Consider the following 19775-nt stretch of genomic DNA (forward strand, 5'->3'; position numbering starts at 1 on the left):
CAGGTGATTACTGTGTGGGTGCTAACGTCTGCTCGCTCTGGCTGAGGCTACAGCCCATTTTTTACTAGTGAGTATTCTTGCAGAGATTGCGTTATCCACGAGGAAAAAGCGGCGAGGCGCAGGCCGTTCAATTTGTGTTTATTCACGTTTAAATTTCTACTTTTAATGCACGCCTCATCGTTGAAATTATGGAGAGTCAACGAAATTTTCCGTTTACGGAAAATATTAGGGCGAACACATTAGTTGGCGAAGAGGAGATAATTTTGTAATTATTTGAAGAAAACAAACGCAGTGGTGCAGACAGAACAAAGGATCTGCGTGGCAAAATTAGTCATCAAGTTGGTACAGTGGCATAGGCTGTACAACTTTGTTTCTCGTCTCCATTATTCTTGCGCAAGTGTTCTAAAAAACAGACAATGCTGGAGAACACAAGAAAAATAAACGATAAGTTTGCGGATTAGCATAAACATGCATCAAGTTTAATGTCAAGTACGAATTTACTCTTCACAACAAGAGACGACATTGTTAATTGAATGACTACTAAAGTGGGGGAACTGACGCTTCGACAAGCTAATGCGTCTTCCTCAAGGCTGCCATTGCCACCCCGTGTCCTAAGATTTTATTTTTTTTTGACAGCGTACACAAGTTTTTTTTTTTTTGCTGTGCACGATTCTTCATAGTAAGCCACCCCTTTTCCCCTTTGAGCCATGTCTAAGTAGGTTGTGCGCAATGCAATTGTGAAAATTTTTACTTGTTTAGGATTGTAAGGAATTCTTAGCTAAGATGATAATGATGGCATGACTACTGCCGGCTGAAATTAAATAGCGCACCAGGTTTTTCATTGACAGAAGGCTTCTGATACTAGTAAATTGCAATAATAATAAATTTATTGATGCAAATTACCGGGTGGCCAGTCGTACGAGTCGGCAAGTGTCAGTTTTTAGCAATCGCGGATAGGACACCGCTGACCGCAATTGCGAGTGTTACTGGTACGTCGATTGTTATCATCAATTTTCCCACAAAAGGGATTGTTAGCTTTACTTATAAAAGCCTAAATATGAGTGGTTGTGAGTTGTACGCACATTATTTTACACATATGACACAGTCATTTTCGGATGGGTGACAGTTTGTTTGTCCAGCTTTAGTGGTGGACACTTTCCTGCTTGTCAGATTGTGCACTTGTGCATACATTAGGGCTACGTAGCTTGTAAGCTCAGTACCTGAACTTCTGAGTTATTGCCTTGAAAACCGCATGTAATTAAGGCTTACCGCAACTATACTTTTACACTGAACATATCAAAAGTGACGTGATCATAAGTGCGATTAGTGAATGATCTACTCTTTGCTACAATTCGTTACCCGCGACTGAACATCACCGAATATCTTGTTTTCAGATCATTCTTGCCGAACGTGACTGAAGCTTCAATCATGTTTACCAAAGGAGTGGTTGTTATATGCCTCTCTTGCTTTTCACTCGCCAAAGCAATGATATTTTTTAACAACGTCCTAGTTGTTCCAATTAACGACGTCCTTACTTTCGGAGGTGAGTTCGGCTTCTATGGGTAAAGAAGGGGTCGAATGGGCCAACCCGCTTGCCTTCAAAATTTGTTTTATATATTCAGGTCACCTTAGCTTGTACGAGTGCGGCGGCGGAAGAGTATATAGATTTTTAAATATAGATGATATCGCACTCCTAGTCCCACTTCAGTCTAAGTGGGAGGTCTTCTCAATTAGTTTGCCTTTGGCCTTCGCTGCCTGCTTATCCGTGATGACGAGACGTCGTTGCTGGTTCAGATACTCTGCGGCGACCTTGAATTGAGAAGGTCTTAACTTCCTTGGCTGGCTGTAGAAGTATTCGGCGAAGGCAGGAATAAAGAATGGCCGCGTACCTGCGCACTTCGCTGCAAACGTAGTCGAAAGACGATAGTCTTCTGTCTGAACGAGCTGCTGAGACATGGACATCTGGCAGAGATGTCGGGAAACAAGAGCTTGTGCATAACTCGGGACCACTGGCAGGTCGCAGCACCTTGTCGTCGGCAGAAGATTTTTTCGTGCACAGAATTGCATTTCCATCACACCCTAAGAAGCACTACGGTCTTTAGAATTATTGATGGTCGATATGTGGGGTCTGGCGGGTTAACTGGCGGAACAAGGGCGAGGCCTTTGTCCTACAGTGGACGTATTCAGGCTGATAATGATGATGATGATGATAATGATGATGATATGTGGGGTATAACTTCTCAAAAGCACCAATTGATTTTGAGAGTTGCCATAGTCGAGGGTTCCGGAAATTTCGAACCCCTGGGGTTCTTTAACGAGCACCGAAATCTGAACACACAGGCCTACAACATTTTCGCCTTCATCGAAAAGGCAGCCGCCACGGCCGGGATTAGATCCCGCAGCATGCGGGTCAACAGCTGAGTACCCCAGAAACTAGACCACCACGGCGGGGTGGCAAACCGCTACATCGACTTTGAAGAAAAAGAAGGTTTTTGACTTCGAGTCATCTTAGGCGAGAGCATGAGAAGCGCTGTGAGCTTTTGTTGACCGTAAGCACTGTACCACTGCGGTGGACCACCTAAGTTCAAGAATTTACACCGCTATTGGCGTCGCACTTGCAAAGGAACTTTCCTCAAATAGAGTAACACCTTGCGCTGAATTATAACGTGTGTTTAAAAAAAAAGTGTTCACCGATTGAGAGTATTTGGTACTCTACTATGAAAGAGTAGAAAGCCGTCCCAGTTGCCGAAGCGTTCCAGAACCGTTGTAACAGTCGTTAACCAGTTGAAGAACTTGCTGGTTTTTTATTTGTCCCTTTCAAATCAAGGAGCGACTTCCAGATGGCCTAACTCATTGTATCAGACAGGGAGTATTCATACCTGTGGGTATCCGGCTTGCTGCGTCTCGTCCGTAGTCCAAGTAGAGAAGACGAAGGGTTCAAGTCAAAACAAACAAACACAATTTATTATAACTAAACGTGGTATACAGCAGAGTCGGTCCAGGAACACGAGACAGTGGCGCGGCGACCATGAGCCGCGGGCACCAGCACTTAGCCAGCGCAGGTTGCAGCATCCGACCTTCGGGGCAGCCAAGGCACCTCTTCCCTGGGCAGCAAGAAGGCTGACCCTTTCACGCAGGTGGGCCACGCACAACGCCACTGCGCAGCACGTGGCGCTATCTCTAGATAGCCGTTGCGTATTTCCCACATGAATTAAAAAAAAATTTATCGCAGCTGTTTTTTTTTTCAGATTTCATTCGCGTGTTGAAATTTTGCCATCGATAAATACTACGACTTAAAGCTATGTGGAAAAGAACGCTTCTATGAATATATTTTTGTACGATGCCTGTATGATGTCTGTACGATAATATGTCCGTACGATGTTCTATCATGGCTTTTTACAGATTACTGCTATCTTTTTGGGAGGAACTTTACAGGGCGAATGCGATTACTAAACAAGTGTGAAAGATGGACCTGTTATGCTGATATCAACACTGTGGTGGTGGTGAAGTATGTAGAAATTCCATATGCAGCTATGGTTGACGGCTGAACTGGAAATATTTACACGTAGTAGACGCGCTTCAAACGAATGATACCGATTGTTCAGTGCACTTTGATCTTATCAATAGAAAACAAGGCAATTTTTGAAAAAGTGCGCTTTGACTATCATACATTCCATGCTTTCTGTTAGACAAGCATATGCTGTGATAAAGTCATTGTTTCTAACGTGTAAGTGTTCACCACACTTTTAAACCAACTAAACATTTGGCGAGGAAACTCTGGTTTCATACGAAGATTTTGTGTTTTTTTAAGATTTGGTGTCATCGTAAAACTACGCATTAATTTATTAAATAATCAAGGTGAACAGTGGAAGTGCCTCAGACAGGTTGGCCGACGTTTCGAAAGGAAAACCTATCTTTGCCACTACGTGTTTCTACCTGTCGGCTCCCATATTGATTAGGTTACGCATTCATTGTGTTCATTGCGTTGTAAGTGAACAGCAAAAAAGATATGTGTAATGCCAGACGTATTCAAAGCTTTTTGTATTTATTACGAGATGCGGTAATGAGTGTGAAACTCCAAAGCGTCCAACCAACGGGCTACGAAAACGGTTTACGAACTGTTGTCGTTGCCCTATTTGTAGTACGTGCGTGGAAGTGGTTCACTTGGTCATCTTTAATATAGTGTGGACATTGAGCCGTGTGGAGATGTCATAATTGAACAGACATATAAATTCGTGAGTGTGCTGTATAAAACTGTGGTGATGAAACATAAACAAAATTTATATTCCCAGTGATAAGTTACCGATATCGGTAACTAATTGCAAGTTTAGGTATTGCACCTGTGTATATCCCAGGACTTGGTTCTCAACATTCAAACCTATAGGATACGCATATTTGCAAACTCATAATATGTGAAGGAATATGGCTACTTAGTACAGGTAGAAACCACGGAGCCAAACCATGAAAGCGATATAACTAGAGGGATAAGAATGGGGTTGGATCACATTCGGCATGCACTCTCATGTCACTAATAGTAATCTGCCCCCCGCCCTCAAGAGCAAGGTATATAACAGCTGCATCTTACCGGTACCTACATACGAAGCAGAAACCTGAAGGCTTACAAGGAGGGTTCAGCGCTAATTGAGGACGACGCAGTGAGTCAATTAGAGGAAAATGACAGGGGTAACCTTAAGAGACAAGAAGACAGGAGAACGGGTCAGGGAACAAACGCATGTTAAGGACATCATGGTAGAAATCAAGAAGAAGAAAGTGTTGGGGGCCGGGCACGTAGCGCGAAGGCAAGATGACCGCTGGTCATTAAGGATCGCAGACTAGATTCCCAGCGAAGGCAAGCGCCTGAAGGGGAGACCGAAAGTTAGGTGAGCCGATGAGATCAAAGAGTTTGCAGGTGTAACGTGGCAGCAGCAACCACAAGGCCTGGTCGATTGGCAGATCATGGGAGAGGTTTTGGCTCTGTTATAGCGCCTAGAATATACCATAGCCCTGCAGTGGGCGTAGTTTGGCAAATGATAATGATAATGACTCTTGGTGTCGAAGGTGGGAAGGATAATGAGGTCCGCAACTCCGTGTTTGTCCAACGTAAAGCAGCAGGTATGGTGAAGAAATGGGCCGATGTCCAAAAGAAATCAAAGAAAAAAAAAGAGACATCCGCTGCACGTGCTGTAGCGCCATTTATGGAGAAATGAGAACTATCACAAAGTATAAATCCTGAAAAAATTTCGTTCTCCTTATTGTTAACCGCTATGCTTGGCCAGACTATTCTTGTGCTTTCGTTCGGGCGGAAAAGCATTTGTGAAGACCTAACTGTTGCAGTAACAGTGCAGCATTTAAGAGAATTTCGCAAGTAACATAATGGTCTATACCAATATTTTAGTGAACTTTTCTGTTTTGCAAGGACATTTCAATTGTGCCAATACTGGCTTTTTGTGAAGTTTTGTGTTGCGTGGACAACATTTTGTACTGAAGAAATTGGACTGAGTGCGTCAGTGTTGAAGTACATGCCTTCGTATAACCCTGTGGTTGTATTCTGCTTTGCATCGACAATTAATGTGCAAGAGCACAGCAGTAGCTGGCGCCATGAATTGACACCAACCTTTTTTTTTACATTTTACACTTTATAAACACTTTATAAAAAATATGTTACACAGCACCCTGAGACGTTATACATACTCTTACGTCACATGTGTATGCGGTCAGAGTCGGGCAGAACTTGGTACTTTATTATTAAATTAAGTTGAATAATTTTGATTTGAATATTTCTACCGCATCTAGCCGTTTGCATCAGTAGCTTACAATACTTTCCTCATGTGCTATTTGCCGAAATTCTAATTATTGCATTTGTAATCGATTGACGAGAAGATATTGGTATGCCTCGGCAAATATCATTTATCATTGGCCGTAAAATTCAGGACCAGTGCATCTTGCATGTGAGAGTCGAGTTCGAAAAGAACACAATTTACACGAAGTACCTAACTCGTTCTTAATAAAAAACACAAAGAAAAAAACATCAACAACTTACCCTGCTTTTACTATGTTCTACTGAAATCCCCGACAAAAATAGAGCACTACATGAAGTATTTACATTTAGGTGTAAAGAACTCGCATTCCTTTCCAGCATGGTGAAATCATGATTTTAAATGTCGTGGTGGTATGTTCTAGGTGTGCCGAACTTCCAGATCACTGTGACACTATAGGCTTTCGCAATGATCCCTTGCCAAAGTGCTGTAACACCGTGTGTACTCCAAGTCAATGTGAGTCCTTACAGCATTTGTGTCATTCTTGAAGATTACTTCCTAATACCGCTGTCTGCATGGCTTAGTTGAACATTACTACGCTTCCTTTTGTTAGCGTTCGTGACTTGCGGGAAGTTTGGTATTCGTAAAGGGGTTCTGCAACACTTTTACAGCGACAGCTGGTAGGAGATCACAACACGGCTTACGCGCTGCGCCGTAGTTGTCCGCGGCCGCCGGTGCCCGTATCCACTGTCACATGAAAAAAAAAAAAAACAAACTCAGTAACGAATAAAAATCCACAGCATATCCTCGGAGTGAATGATGATGAAGGGGGCGAAGCGCTGGAGGGTTTCATCGTTAAACCTTGAACCATCCGCGAATATCGCCGCCTGCATCATCAAAGACGTGACAAATATTGTATGTAGTTACACAAGAAAGTTTAAAGTTCTTAAGTGGTAGCAATACGTCGCTTCCGTTCCCCCTTTATTATAACGGCTTTATGGCCGGTAAAGTGGTAGATTGGTGATGGGACGTATTGGGATGTTTGCGAGGACAAAGTATAGTGGGCAGTTTGCAAATATGGAACTATAGGCGGTCACGTACAAACAAGGGATGATCACAGTGGGGCAATCTATGGTTTTCTAACACGCACCTGGATACAAGTACACGACCATTTTGCATTTTATGTTGGCTACTTCTCAACAGTATTCGCTTTATGGTCGGTGGAGTGGTAGGTCTGTACTGGGGCGTAGCGGGATGTTTGCAAGGACTAAGTAGTGTGTAATTGGCATTGGTGGAACTATAGGCGGTCACGTGCATACACACAAGGAATTGACAGACCCACACCTTTAGAAGCTTCGCCCCTAAAAAGATCAAGGACACAGTGAGGTTGAGACCCGGCTTCGCTGCGTGCCAGCCCAGTATTCTACCACTGAGCCACGCCAGATCCTGGCACTTGTTCGCGAACTCACCTTAGATAGGCGTGATGTCGTGAAAGGAATTGCGTTGATATGAGTTATAAAGCGTTTCATAACAGCAAAAGAATAACCAGACGTCACACAATGCTAATAGCGCAACGCATGGGGCGTCCGATGCTACAACCCATTACAAAACATTGTTCTTGAACTTTAACTTGAACTTTATTTCGCATCTATACATTGTACAGATTACAGGAACACAGACAAAAAGCCACATTACGGCTTGACGAGGTCTGTGCCCCCCCCCCCCCTTTTTTTTTTCGCAACAAACAGTTGGCGGGCAAGATCAAAAATGCAATGCAAGAACAGATTCATGTACACACACGCACAGTAAGAAATAGAGATAATTTAAAGCACTTGCATCCGAAAACAATGAACAAATTTATATACAAAGTTTTAAACGCGTCGCTATACACCTTCAACACAAAAATACACAAAAATACATAGTAAACATACGAGCATAAGAAGTATGCACTAATGAATATACAAAAGTTCAAAAACGCTTCGCCTTGTACTTTTAACATAAAATGCATGTTCATTTAAAACACAATAGCGAATAAGATGTATGATCGGCACATCCAGATCCTTCGGGAGGGGAAATATGGCAGTTAATGAAGAGAGTTTATCAAAGATGGTAAGGCATGACGTAGCATTTGTTTTCCATAATTTGTTTTACAATGTGGAACATGCCAGGTTTCTTTGTGACGTGTACTGAACGTGCTTGAATTTAATGTGAGCCTTGACAATTGCTCTAGAAAACCCATGCTATTCTTTCTTTCTATTAAAAACCGTTTTTGCAAAATTGTATCGTACACTGCCTTTAATGGTATGATATTTAACTGGTCAAAAATAGGGTCCGTGTGTGCATCGAATGGAGCATTTAAAATCGTTCGAACGGCTTTCTTTTGCAAAAGGAATAAAATGTTGATGTTTGAGCTGGTTGTTTCGCCCCATACGAGATGACAATAATTGATATGTGATAGAAAAAGAGAATTATAAAGTAAGAGCTTCACTTTCAATGGCAGCAAGAGGCGTAATCTTACTAGTATACCTGTGACTCGAGCAAGCTTATTGGCAATAGTGTTGACATGTTCATTCCATAACATGTTTTCCTGAAAAATGACGCCTAAACTTTTGACTGAAGGTACTACTTTTATCCCGGAAGTTCCTATATAGAAACATCCATGGACTACTTGTTTTTTATTCTTTGGTTGAAAAAGCACGCCTTTTGTTTTGGCAGCATTAATAGTTAGCGAGTTTGATAAACTCCATTTGTTTATTTGTTCTAGAGTATCATTGGCAGTGCTGATGAGTTCGGCAACGTTTCTAGAAGTGATAAATAAACTAGTGTCGTTCGCATAGATAACAAATCGCGCCGTAGTCTTAATATTCGTTAAATCATTTATATAAATGTTGAACAATAGTGGTCCAAGTATGCTCCCTTGCGGGACCCCAGCACGTATCGGTAATTTTTTTGAATAGTGATTGCCTATAACAACAGTTTGATACCTATACTGCAGATAACTTCTAATTAATTTCAGAAATGTTCCTCTAAAGCCGTAAATATCAAGTTTTGTTAGTAAAGTGTTGTGATTGATGGTATCGAAGGCCTTTGAAAAATCAATGAATATGCCAAGGGTAACCAAATTTTCTTCAAAGCCTTGCAGAATTATTTCTTTTTGGGTCAATAATGCTAATTCAGTTGAGCGACCTTTTCTAAATCCAAATTGAAAATCTGTAAGAAGAATGTGCTTGTTACCGAATGAGGTTATTCTTACATTTATCAGCTTCTCGAGACATTTAGAAAAAATAGGCAGAATTGATATTGGTCTATAGTTCGAGAACTTGTTTTTGTCGCCAGATTTGAAAAGTGCAGTTACCTTCGCGATTTGCATGCGTCTTGGAAATGTGCCGTTCGCCAGCGAAAGATTGTACACGTGCTCCAAGACAGGACCGATTAGATCTAGTACATGCTTTGCTGGGCGAATCTGCAGGTCATCGATATCGCAGATTTTACTATTCCGAATACTGCGAAACATGCTTTGTATCTCTTGAGTGTCTGTCGGGTTTAGGAATGCACTGTGAACGATTTTGGGTTTTAAATATTTTATGCATTGGGGATCATAGGAGCTATTTACAAGTGACACAAAATAGTTGTTAAAAGCGTCAGCTAAGGCCGTGCCTGAAATGAGCTCACTGTCTACTATTAATTCCTCTAGATTATCTGCCTGTTGGTTTCCATGCAGTAAACTATTTAGCTTTCTCCATGTGACATCGGTTCGCATTATCGTTTCGGCAGGGAACAATTTCTCGAAGTACTGTGTCTTTGCTGCCCTTAGGAACCCATTAACTTTATTCCGGAGTTTTTTAAACGCGGCTAAAACTACTGCGTCTCTTGTCCTTAAGAACTGTTTAAAAAGAGCATCTTTTTGCTTTATCAATTTCAACGCACTGTCATTAATCCCTGACCCGCAGGTCACGGGTTCAAATCCCGGCTGCGGCGGCTGCATTTTCGATGGAGGCGGAAATGTTGTAGGCCCGTGTGCTCAGATTTGGGTGCACGTTAAAGAACCCCAGGTGGTCGAAATTTCCGGAGCCCTCCACTACGGCGTCTCTCATAATCATATGGTGGTTTTGGGACGTTAAACCCCACATATAAATCAATCAATCAAACTGTCATTAATCCATGGCTTTCTTGCTTTTCTGGCTTTTTTTGTTTTACGCTTGAATGATTTTGCGTAAGCGTTCTTAAATGCGGATAAAAACAACTCGTACGCTTTGTCGCAGTCGCTTTCGTCGTACACGTCTTGCCAGCTTATGCGCGAGATTTCGTCACGGAATTTATCAAGAGTGAATGGGTTAATATCTTGAAATGTGTAGTGCTGATCTGCGGAAGGATGCAAGGGCAACATAGATGAATTCACAATGAGAAATATGGGCAAGTGGTCGCTGACCTGAGCCGTGATGACACCCGATTCAACGTTTTGTGCATCAATATTTGTGACGAAAATGTCGAGTAAACTTTCGCAGTTACCTTGGATACGAGTAGGTGTGGAAATTGTATTAGTGCATGCATTTGATTCAAGCACCCGTACTATGCGTCTGCGAAGCGAGCTGTCATGAAACATGTTAATATTAATATCACCACCCAGAACTAGTCTGTAATCGTTATCATTAACCCAGGACAGTAGATTGTCAATGTATTCGAGAAAGTTTACCACGTTTCCTACAGGTGGGCGATATACTACGGAAAAAATGCTACGACCATGCTGAACAGTCAAAATTTCAAAGTCAGTAGTAGTGCGAGTAAAATCTTTCAACACTTCACAATGCAGGGTACTTTTAGTTAGCAGTAGAACGCCGCCTCCTTTTTTATCGCGTCGATTCAGATAATGCGTAACATAACCAGACACCTGCAGTACTTCGTCGTTGCGATACCATGTTTCACTCAACATTACAATGTCAAATGGAAAACCAAAAGAGGACAGCAGCGCGCTCAGATGATCGTCCTTATTGCGCGCCGATTGCGTGTTCAAGTGCAAGAAGGACGTACATTTGTTTTTCTTTGAAGAAAGTATTCTGCTAACGTCGCTAGGTGTGTGTAGTGTATCGGCCATGATGAAGGGCCGTAGTGGGGAAAACGTCTAATTCACGAGTGTGATCACTCCATTTTTTCAAGGTCTTGAACAACAGATATGCGAAGTACACGTGAGTTGTCACTTTTCCGCGCGAAAACTTTGCCCTCCCGTGTCCACATGTACTTCCACTGCCTTTCTTTCTTTCGTGCTACAGCCTGTCCGAGAAGCTTCTTTAGCGTTGGGCACAAGTGTTCATTTATGAAAATGGAAGTGTCATCAGAGTGACCCAGATCAGTGGCAGATATGCGCTTTTTCCATGCTTTTTCGATGAAACAATCTCGCTTCGTACGCGAACGAAACTGAACGACAACATTCGGACACCCACCATCCTGTCGTGATACACGGTGGCAAACATCAACATCGCTGTCACAGACGGATTCACCTACAAGGCTACCAAGCTTCCCTAAAACTGCAGAAAGGTTTTCATTTTTTACAAACGGTACACCTTTAATTTCAACGTTTTTGTTTCTTGAATACTGCTCTTGTGTAGTCACCCTCTCTTCCAAGCCAGCAACCTGGTGTCCAAGTTCCCGACATTTGGTTATTAAAGCAGTGTTTTTCTTTTTGAGAGAAGCGTTTTCTTTTTCAATTGCCGAACAGCGTGTCGCCATCGCATCAAATTGAGTGCTGAAAAAGTCGATTGACTGTTTCATATCATTGAATTCTTTTCTGAGTTCTTTTTCGATAGCGCTTCGCATGTCACGCATTTCCTGTCGAATATCTTTAAGGAACTTCGTGAGTTCAGAGGGCATCTGAGTACTGGGCATCTACACTCCTAGTTTGGCAGCAGCAGCGGAAAAAAGTTCCAGAAGGGTTATGAAAATTCCTGCACAAACCTGCGTGTAGGATGGTCAGGGTAAGTGATGATGCCGGTGCCACCATCGCTGCTGCCAAAAATGCCGGTCAAGCAGAAGATGTGGCTCCTTTAAAGCCAGAAGATGTGCGAATCCGAGGTCACGGGGACTGACGTCACTCAGAAAGCCAGGCCGAGGGTAAGCGCTGTTTGGACGGTATGATGTGGCAACGCAGGAAGCATCCCGCGCAGACGCAGCCGTGAAGTCCCCAGGCAGCAGTCAAGTCTCCGCACGTGGAAACAATGAAAAGCCTGCGTGTAGGATGGTCAGGGTAAATGATGATGCCGGTGCCACCGTCGCTGCTGCCGAAAATGCCGGTCAAGCAGAAGATGTGGCTCCTTTAAAGCCAGAAGATGTGCGAATCCGAGGTCACGGGGACTGACGTCACTCAGAAAGCCAGGCCGAGGGTAAGCGCTGTTTGGACGGTATGATGTGGCAACGCAGGAAGCATCCCGCGCAGACGCAGCCGTGAAGTCCCCAGGCAGCAGTCAAGTCTCCGCACGTGGAAACAATGAAAAGCCTGCGTGTAGGATGGTCAGGGTAAGTGATGATGCCGGTACCACCGCCGCTGCTGCCAAAAATGCCGGTCAAGCAGAAGATGTGGCTCCTTTAAAGCCAGAAGATGTGCGAATCCGAGGTCACGGGGACTGACGTCACTCAGAAAGCCAGGCTGAGGGTAAGCGCTGTTTGGACGGTATGATGTGGCAACGCAGGAAGCATCCCGCGCAGACGCAGCCGTGAAGTCCCCAGGCAGCAGTCAAGTCTCCGCACGTGGAAACAATGAAAAGCCTGCGTGTAGGATGGTCAGGGTAAATGATGATGCCGGTGCCACCGTCGCTGCTGCCAAAAATGCCGGTCAAGCAGAAGATGTGGCTCCTTTAAAGCCAGAAGATGTGCGAATCCGAGGTCACGGGGACTGACGTCACTCAGAAAGCCAGGCCGAGGGTAAGCGCTGTTTGGACGGTATGATGTGGCAACGCAGGAAGCATCCCGCGCAGACGCAGCCGTGAAGTCCCCAGGCAGCAGTCAAGTCTCCGCACGTGGAAACAATGAAAAGCCTGCGTGTAGGATGGTCAGGGTAAGTGATGATGCCGGTACCACCGCCGCTGCTGCCAAAAAATGATCACCGATTAACTGTGGCGCATACCCACTTCAGGCATGATTCTTCATCGTCTTCGGCCACGGCATGAACGATTGGCACGAAATTCTTTGCAAGCGCTTAGCGGATGCCACGCTTCTCCGAAGAATGACAAAAGATAACATAGTGGATGCTGGCCTACTACCCAGAAATTATGACTAATAATGGCGTAGGCACCCAGCCAGTGTCCTTGTAGTAGTAAGCCAATGTGCTCTGAAAGGCCGCTCTCCCAGCTTTCGCCTTGACTGTGCTGCGCATTCTACTCAGGCTTGGTGTTTATCAAGTCGCCATGGAATAGATTTACTGAAAGAGCTTGTTAACTCACGAATTCACCACCGCGAACATTTCTGAAGTCTGTCCAGTACGAGTGGAGTTCCAACGATTTGACGCACGCTGCAATTGCATTCTCTCTTCACTCGTCCTGAGGAAAGCGCTGGAAGCTAAGCAGGAAGGGATGGCAGGAGCGAAGAAAATACGTCACGTACGCCTCATGATCTTCAGCGCTTTCTCTCTCTCTCTCTCTCTCTCTCTCTCTCTCTCTCTCTCTCTCTCTCTCTCTCTCTCTCTCTTTTTCTGGTAATATGCGCCTTTTAGTGTGATCGCGTGCGTACGCGCGAATAGGTCGCGGATTGCCGCGACGGCCCCAGCCCCAGCCACAGCCCCAGCCCCAGCCCCAGCCACAGCCGGTCTTGAGGCGCGCTGCTCTTCCTGACCGGCCGTGCCCCAGTAAGGACCGAGCCTGCCATGCCTAAATATGTGAGTGGCGGATGCAATAGCTGTGACGAGTCGTTTTTGAGCTTGTGACGTCATTTGTCACGAGGAAAAAAAGCAATTTTCAGCTACTTTTTTGAATTTATTGTGAATTCTGTGCAGCGTGCTGCGCTATAATATTTGACTAACATGTTTTCGAAAGCTTTGAATACCAACCGGCAGGGTATTTTGACCATGCTGAAAAAGCATTGCAGGGTCCCTTTAAACTACCAGTGACATACTTTTAATATGCATGCATTGCATGACTATTGTTTACCTGACTAACTCATGTACCCCCTCCTGCTATGTCTCGTCTATCAGGACAGCAGTATTTGTAAATAAATAAATAAATAAATAAATAAATAAATAAATAAATAAATAAATAAATAAATAAATAAATAAATAAATAAATAAATAAATAAATAAATAAATAGCGAAATAATAATAAATAAATGACGAAGTAATAAATGCATCCGTTACGCAGAAGTTTTATTATTTTGAGGGTGAACAGCATGCGAAGTCTCGAAGCGGCGTTCAGCACACAGCGACATCGAGAATACTGTGACGTGTTCACTGAGTCCCTCGGCGCTGTCTGACGATACCCCAGTAACGATAACGCCACGGGCATGTCAAGTGGTATTTATTGGTATTACGGGAGCATCTGCAGTAGGTAGAAAAAACACTAATTCTAATCGGACAACAGTTATAGCGCGAGAACAAAACGACGACGCAGATTACGAGTAGGACACGAAGGACATGAGCTCTCTGTTTGTGTCGTCGTTTTGTTCTCGCGCTATAACTATCGTAATGCCGTACCAACTAGCCCAAGCTGCCACACTTCTAATCGGGCGTTTTGCAAACCAATCTAAAAATTTTTCCCATAAAACATTTGGCTAGTTCCGCTGCCTCTAAAGTTAGTTAATCTATCATGCCTTTTAGGTAACTTTTCAGAAAAAAAAAGTCTCTTACTCTAGGTGATAGCAAGCAACAGGCATTTGATTGAACTGTGACACAGTGCCGTGTACATTTTTCAACCCGGACTTAAGCTAGCTGGGACACCCAACATAAAAAAAATCTATACAGTGACAGCATTCTATCTTGAATGTCATGACTGTTAACCCGTCCCGTATAGCTGCGCGTTCCGCCAACATTCATGGGAATCGTGCCTCTGTACTTAGGAGCATGTTCGTTGTGCTCAAGGAGGTTTTTTAAACCTCCTTGATTGTGCTAGAGGTGGCTGATCCGCAAAACGCAGCTGAACAAACAAACAAACAAACAAACAAACAAACAAACAAACAAACAAACAAACAAACAAACAAACAAACAAACAAACAAACAAACAAACAAGAAACCAGCATTATCGCTAGTGATGCGCCAGTAGTAAATTGTGTATATAAATAGCCCGCCATTAGTATGGTGAAGGACAAAAAATTTCATGGGCGAGCCGTCTACCACCACATGTGGCGGGGTGGTAGGTCACGCGTTCGAATTCACGCTTCTAGAATTACTTTTTCTTTGTGGTTTTATATATATATATATATATATATATATATATATATTCATTCATTTATTTATACTGTTAGCCCAGAAGTGGGCCGTTACAGGGTGGAAGTACAAACAATTATTTGCAAAAAAGAAGTACCGTACAGGTCTCGAGATAATTTCTCGGTATTATTGTGACCAGCAACTCGAAGTTATACATAACATACATAAATGGAACACACATGCGATGCAATACATACGCGCAGAACAGCACATGACGCATTTGAGGCGGCACTTTTGCACCGCGCTGAAGATTTGAAAGACAACTACTGCAGAATCATGGAACCAACAAAAAGTACACACACACGCCAAAAAAAAAAAAAAACATATGTCACTGTTATTCGGAAAATAAACGTTTTAGATTCTGTTCAAATGATGTAAGCGAGGAACAACCAATTATAGACTCTGGCAGCATATTCCAATCTTCAATAGCACGTGGAAAGTAACTGAACTTAAAGCAATCGTTACGTGGGACTAGGGGTGGTATATACATATTATGGCGATGTCTGGAGTATATAAATAGCCCGCCATTAGTATATATATATATATATATATATATATATATATATATATATATATATATATATATATATATATATATATACGGGTCATGACAGCGATGGTATAGACCATGCGACAGTGTCCATATAAATGGTGTCTCAATAAAAATATACAAGAAATATTCCCCTAGACTGACCAAACGACCACTGATCATTACGCATTTTGCTATACGCAGTCATCTGTCAAACCCACGACAACAGGATGCTAAAGGACGGTCAAGAATTAAACTCAACGAAGCCATGCGTGCGGTATGTTTGCAAGAAAGGAACGCTCGTTACACAGACGTAAGTAACTTGCCCTTATCGGTAATGGCTTGCGATTAAACTGTTCTTTCAATCGGATAACACATCTACCAGAAAATGTACAACTGCACTCGATGCAACTTGCAACGCGGATATCGCGGTCGTACGAGATCCACGACAGTGGTCCCATTCAAACTTTTTAAAACTGCCCTGCGTAGGTGGTCCGGTGGTTAGGACTCTCGACTGACAGAGCTCGAAGACTGCCGGATCAAATCCCGACCGCGGCAGCTGCATTTTGATGGAGGTGAAATACTAGAGAAGGCAAGCGGGGGAAGGGGAGACAGGAAGTTTGGTGGGCAGATGATATTAGCACGTTTGTGGGTATAAAGTGGCAGCAGAAAGCGCAGAACTGAGAGAGAGAGAGAGAGAAATACTTTTTTCACAGGATCCTCTGTGTGGTAGGTGCCGGCTTTGCAGGGCGCGGTCTACCCCCCTAATGTTCTAGTCCATGCAGTCCCAGAAACACTGGGCCAAGAAATCGAGGGTTGAAGCTGACCCGACAGAAGATACTCGGGTTTCCGCGCCCCACGCTTGCGGGTCACGAGTTCCCGTTCTCCTCGGCCTGGCCAGGGCGCCCCCGAGCAGCTGGATCGCCCTTTTCTGAGATTGGCAGTCCACCGAGCGGATCTACCACTCCATCTGCGCTGGCCGTTCTTGGCGGGTGGCGCTGTCGTCAGCACCACTTACTCCGCCATGAGATTCCCCAGCCCCGCCGCACACGTCACCATCGGCGCCGTCGCACGAACCGGTGCCCGGTATCGCTGCACTTTCATACCTCACTATGTGTCCTAGTGTGCAGTATATGCGAACAAGAACTGGCGCAGGACCGAGTTGACTGGCGGAACATGGGAAAGGCCGTTTTCCTGCAGTGGGCGAAGTCAAGATGGTGGTGATGATGATGATGATGATGATGATGACGACGACGACGATGCACGTTAAAGGACTCCAGCTGGTCAATGTTTCCCTCCACTAAGGCGTCACTTATAAACATATTCAGCTTTTGAGATGTTAAAACCCAGCAGTCGTTGGTGCGTTACTCACATTTATACAAGTTAACAATGTCCCCTCATGTTGAGGTCACCTGAAACAAATTTAACAACATTTGGTTGTTGAAACACGTGTAAGTGAATGTCATGTACATTTTCGCAGTTCATTCGTATACGCGCTATACGTGTTTCAGGTAGCAGGGAGCGCGATCGTACATTCCAAGAGTTTTAACTGTCCTTCGGGATATTGATGATAACGATTCGTAATAGTGTTTTAGGGATTGGTAATATAAGACAGACATTCCGACAATAGCCAATAATTTTCTGTATGCCTAATGAACACTGAGAAGACTTCAGTGAGATTTTTTTAGAAATGATAAGACTTTATAGACTTATTTTCAGTGTATCCGATGCTATATAGATGGGTACAGTGGTTGGGCTGACACAATTATGTTAACTGTAATAATAAGCATGGTTATTACCTTACGGTGCTTTCAAGTTGCTGTTTTCGTATAACCTTAAGCCACTTCCGATGCTCTGTGAGGTCGTTGCTGTCGAGCGTGTTGCCTACCCACAGAACGACGATCTTGTGACAGAATGTTTACACCTCAGAATTAAAGAGTGAGAAGGGTCGTTGCTGTGATTGAAACAAACAGCGCACGAAGCAAACAATGCAAGAGTTGAAGCTCATTTGCACGGCTCTACTGATCATTTGAAAGTTTAGCATGTGAGAATGTTTATGTTCAATTAAAATATCTGCTTACTCAATCAAATCACTCGATTTTTTATTCAGAGTGTATGACGTGTGATGTTCGTTTTTTTTTTTCTGGCAGATGTCAGGGGTATGAGGACTCGAAATGTTCTGCCGCCAACATAGATCCCTGTGCCCCTTACCCTCATTGCTGCGGTGCAGCAAAGGTCTGTCAAGGTTGAAGGTATAAGGGAAACCGTACGTGGAAAAGGTCGGTCAAGGTATAAGGGAAACCGTACGTGGAAAAACGAGGAAGAGATTAAAACATCGAATACACTCGAGTATAAGATAGCCACGTTGTGTTTGATCTTGTCCGGTTGTTATGTGTCGTGACTATTGCCTCGAATAGTCAGAATATGCTTGGGCATGTGCGTATTTAAGTGAAGAGATAATAAGCAGAGCCACTAAATCACCTATAACTTATGTAACATTCTAGGACATTCTGTATTTGTTATGCATTGCCATTAAAAAAACACAGCATATCCACGGAATGAATGATGATGAGTGAGGCGAAGCACTGTAGGGTTTCATCGCTGAACTGTGAACCATCGGCGATTATCGCCCACTACATCATCGAAAAAACGACAAACACTCTATATATTTACACAAGAACTTTTATTATTGGTAAGTGGTAGTCATACGTCGCTTCCATTCCCCCTTCCCTATAACGCCTTTATGGCCGGTTAAGTGGTGGATCGGCGATGGGGCGTCGTGGGATGTTTGCAAGGACGAAGTAGTGGGCAGTTTGCAAAGGTGGAACTATAGGCGGTAACATACAAACAAGGAATGGACATTGTGGTACAATATGTGTGGTTCTTTAACGCGCATCTGGATACAAGTACACGACCATCTTGTATTTCATATTAGCTACTTCTCGACAGTATTTGCTTTATGGTCAGTGAAATGGTGGATCGGTGATTGGCCGTACTGGAATGTTTGCAAGGACGAAGTAGTGGTCGGTTTGCAATGAAGGTGGTCACGTACATACATACAAGGGATGGACAGACGCACGCCTTTAATAACTTCGTACCTAAATAAAAAACTCACCCCACTTTCCCCCTGCATGAAGTTTGGTGAAACAACGGAGCTGCGGTTCTGCCAAGTTGGAGTCACGGACTGCTTTGTATGTGACCAAAACATTGTGACATGTGTGTGTGTGTGTGTGTGTGTGTGTGTGTGTTTGTGTGTGTGTGTGTGTGTGTGTATTAGGGAACCTTAAGGAAACGTGCGACGAGGGGTGCTATGCAGGGTGGCCATCCGGCATAGCACCATGTTGTGGTGCAGAGAGTGTTTCCGATGCCTAAAAAGGAGAGAAGAAGTTGCCTTAATGTTGATCGTAATAGTTAAATAACGAAATTTTAAATGAACAGTTCAAGTAAAATCCGAATAAAATGTCATTGGTTTGTTCTGGCCTAATGTGAATTACATCCTTTATAAAAAAATAAAAAATGCATAGCGAACTTTCTGACCACACCTGTACGATGACGGTGACAAAATGTTGTAAACAAGCCATTTAAGATACAACACAACGCTAATGCTTCATTTGTGTTGCACGAACAAATGACATTTTGTTTTTTTTATTGTGAACATGAGGTACTTGTTTCTCGCTGCTGTCATAAAATCTTAAGCCGAACAAGCTCCTCTCTCATTCACAGAATATCAAACAGCCACCCCTATTGCTACTTGTTTCAGAGTCGACCGAGACTTGCAGACCTCTCTCATTCTGTCTGCCTCTCAAAGGAGAAAAACGCTTCCCTCTTACGAACCCTAAAAAACAAATTTCATATCATTTAAAGTTCCATGTAGCGCATGCTATATGCAAGTGCAATGTTTTTCAATGCTGTCACGACCGAGCAAGACGCACACTTGTTTCAAAGAAGACATTGTTATGTACAAGGATTGAATAACACCTTTCCGTTGTGCATTGTTTGATTGTGCATTGTTTGATAAGCGCTTCCGATCCCATACCATACGCTAGACAACATTAAAAAGGGTTGCGGCTGTCATATCTTTTCGTCGTCG

At 43.4% G+C, this 19775-nt stretch overlaps 1 protein-coding gene across 1 annotated transcript; it reads left to right on the top strand.

The window, feature by feature from the left end:
* LOC142774193 (uncharacterized) lies at positions 1-18040 on the top strand. The gene is made up of 6 exons (XM_075874581.1): positions 1-67; positions 1395-1543; positions 3403-3508; positions 6181-6272; positions 15890-15998; positions 17836-18040. Exons 2-6 carry the CDS (start codon positions 1429-1431, stop codon positions 17933-17935), a joined length of 522 nt encoding a protein of 173 aa, XP_075730696.1. The 5' UTR covers positions 1-67; positions 1395-1428; the 3' UTR covers positions 17936-18040.
* The last annotated feature ends 1735 nt before the right edge of the window (positions 18041-19775 follow it).

This window comes from Rhipicephalus microplus, chromosome 10 (assembly GCF_043290135.1).
Source record: "Rhipicephalus microplus isolate Deutch F79 chromosome 10, USDA_Rmic, whole genome shotgun sequence".
NCBI classification, from domain to species: Eukaryota; Metazoa; Arthropoda; class Arachnida; order Ixodida; family Ixodidae; genus Rhipicephalus; species Rhipicephalus microplus.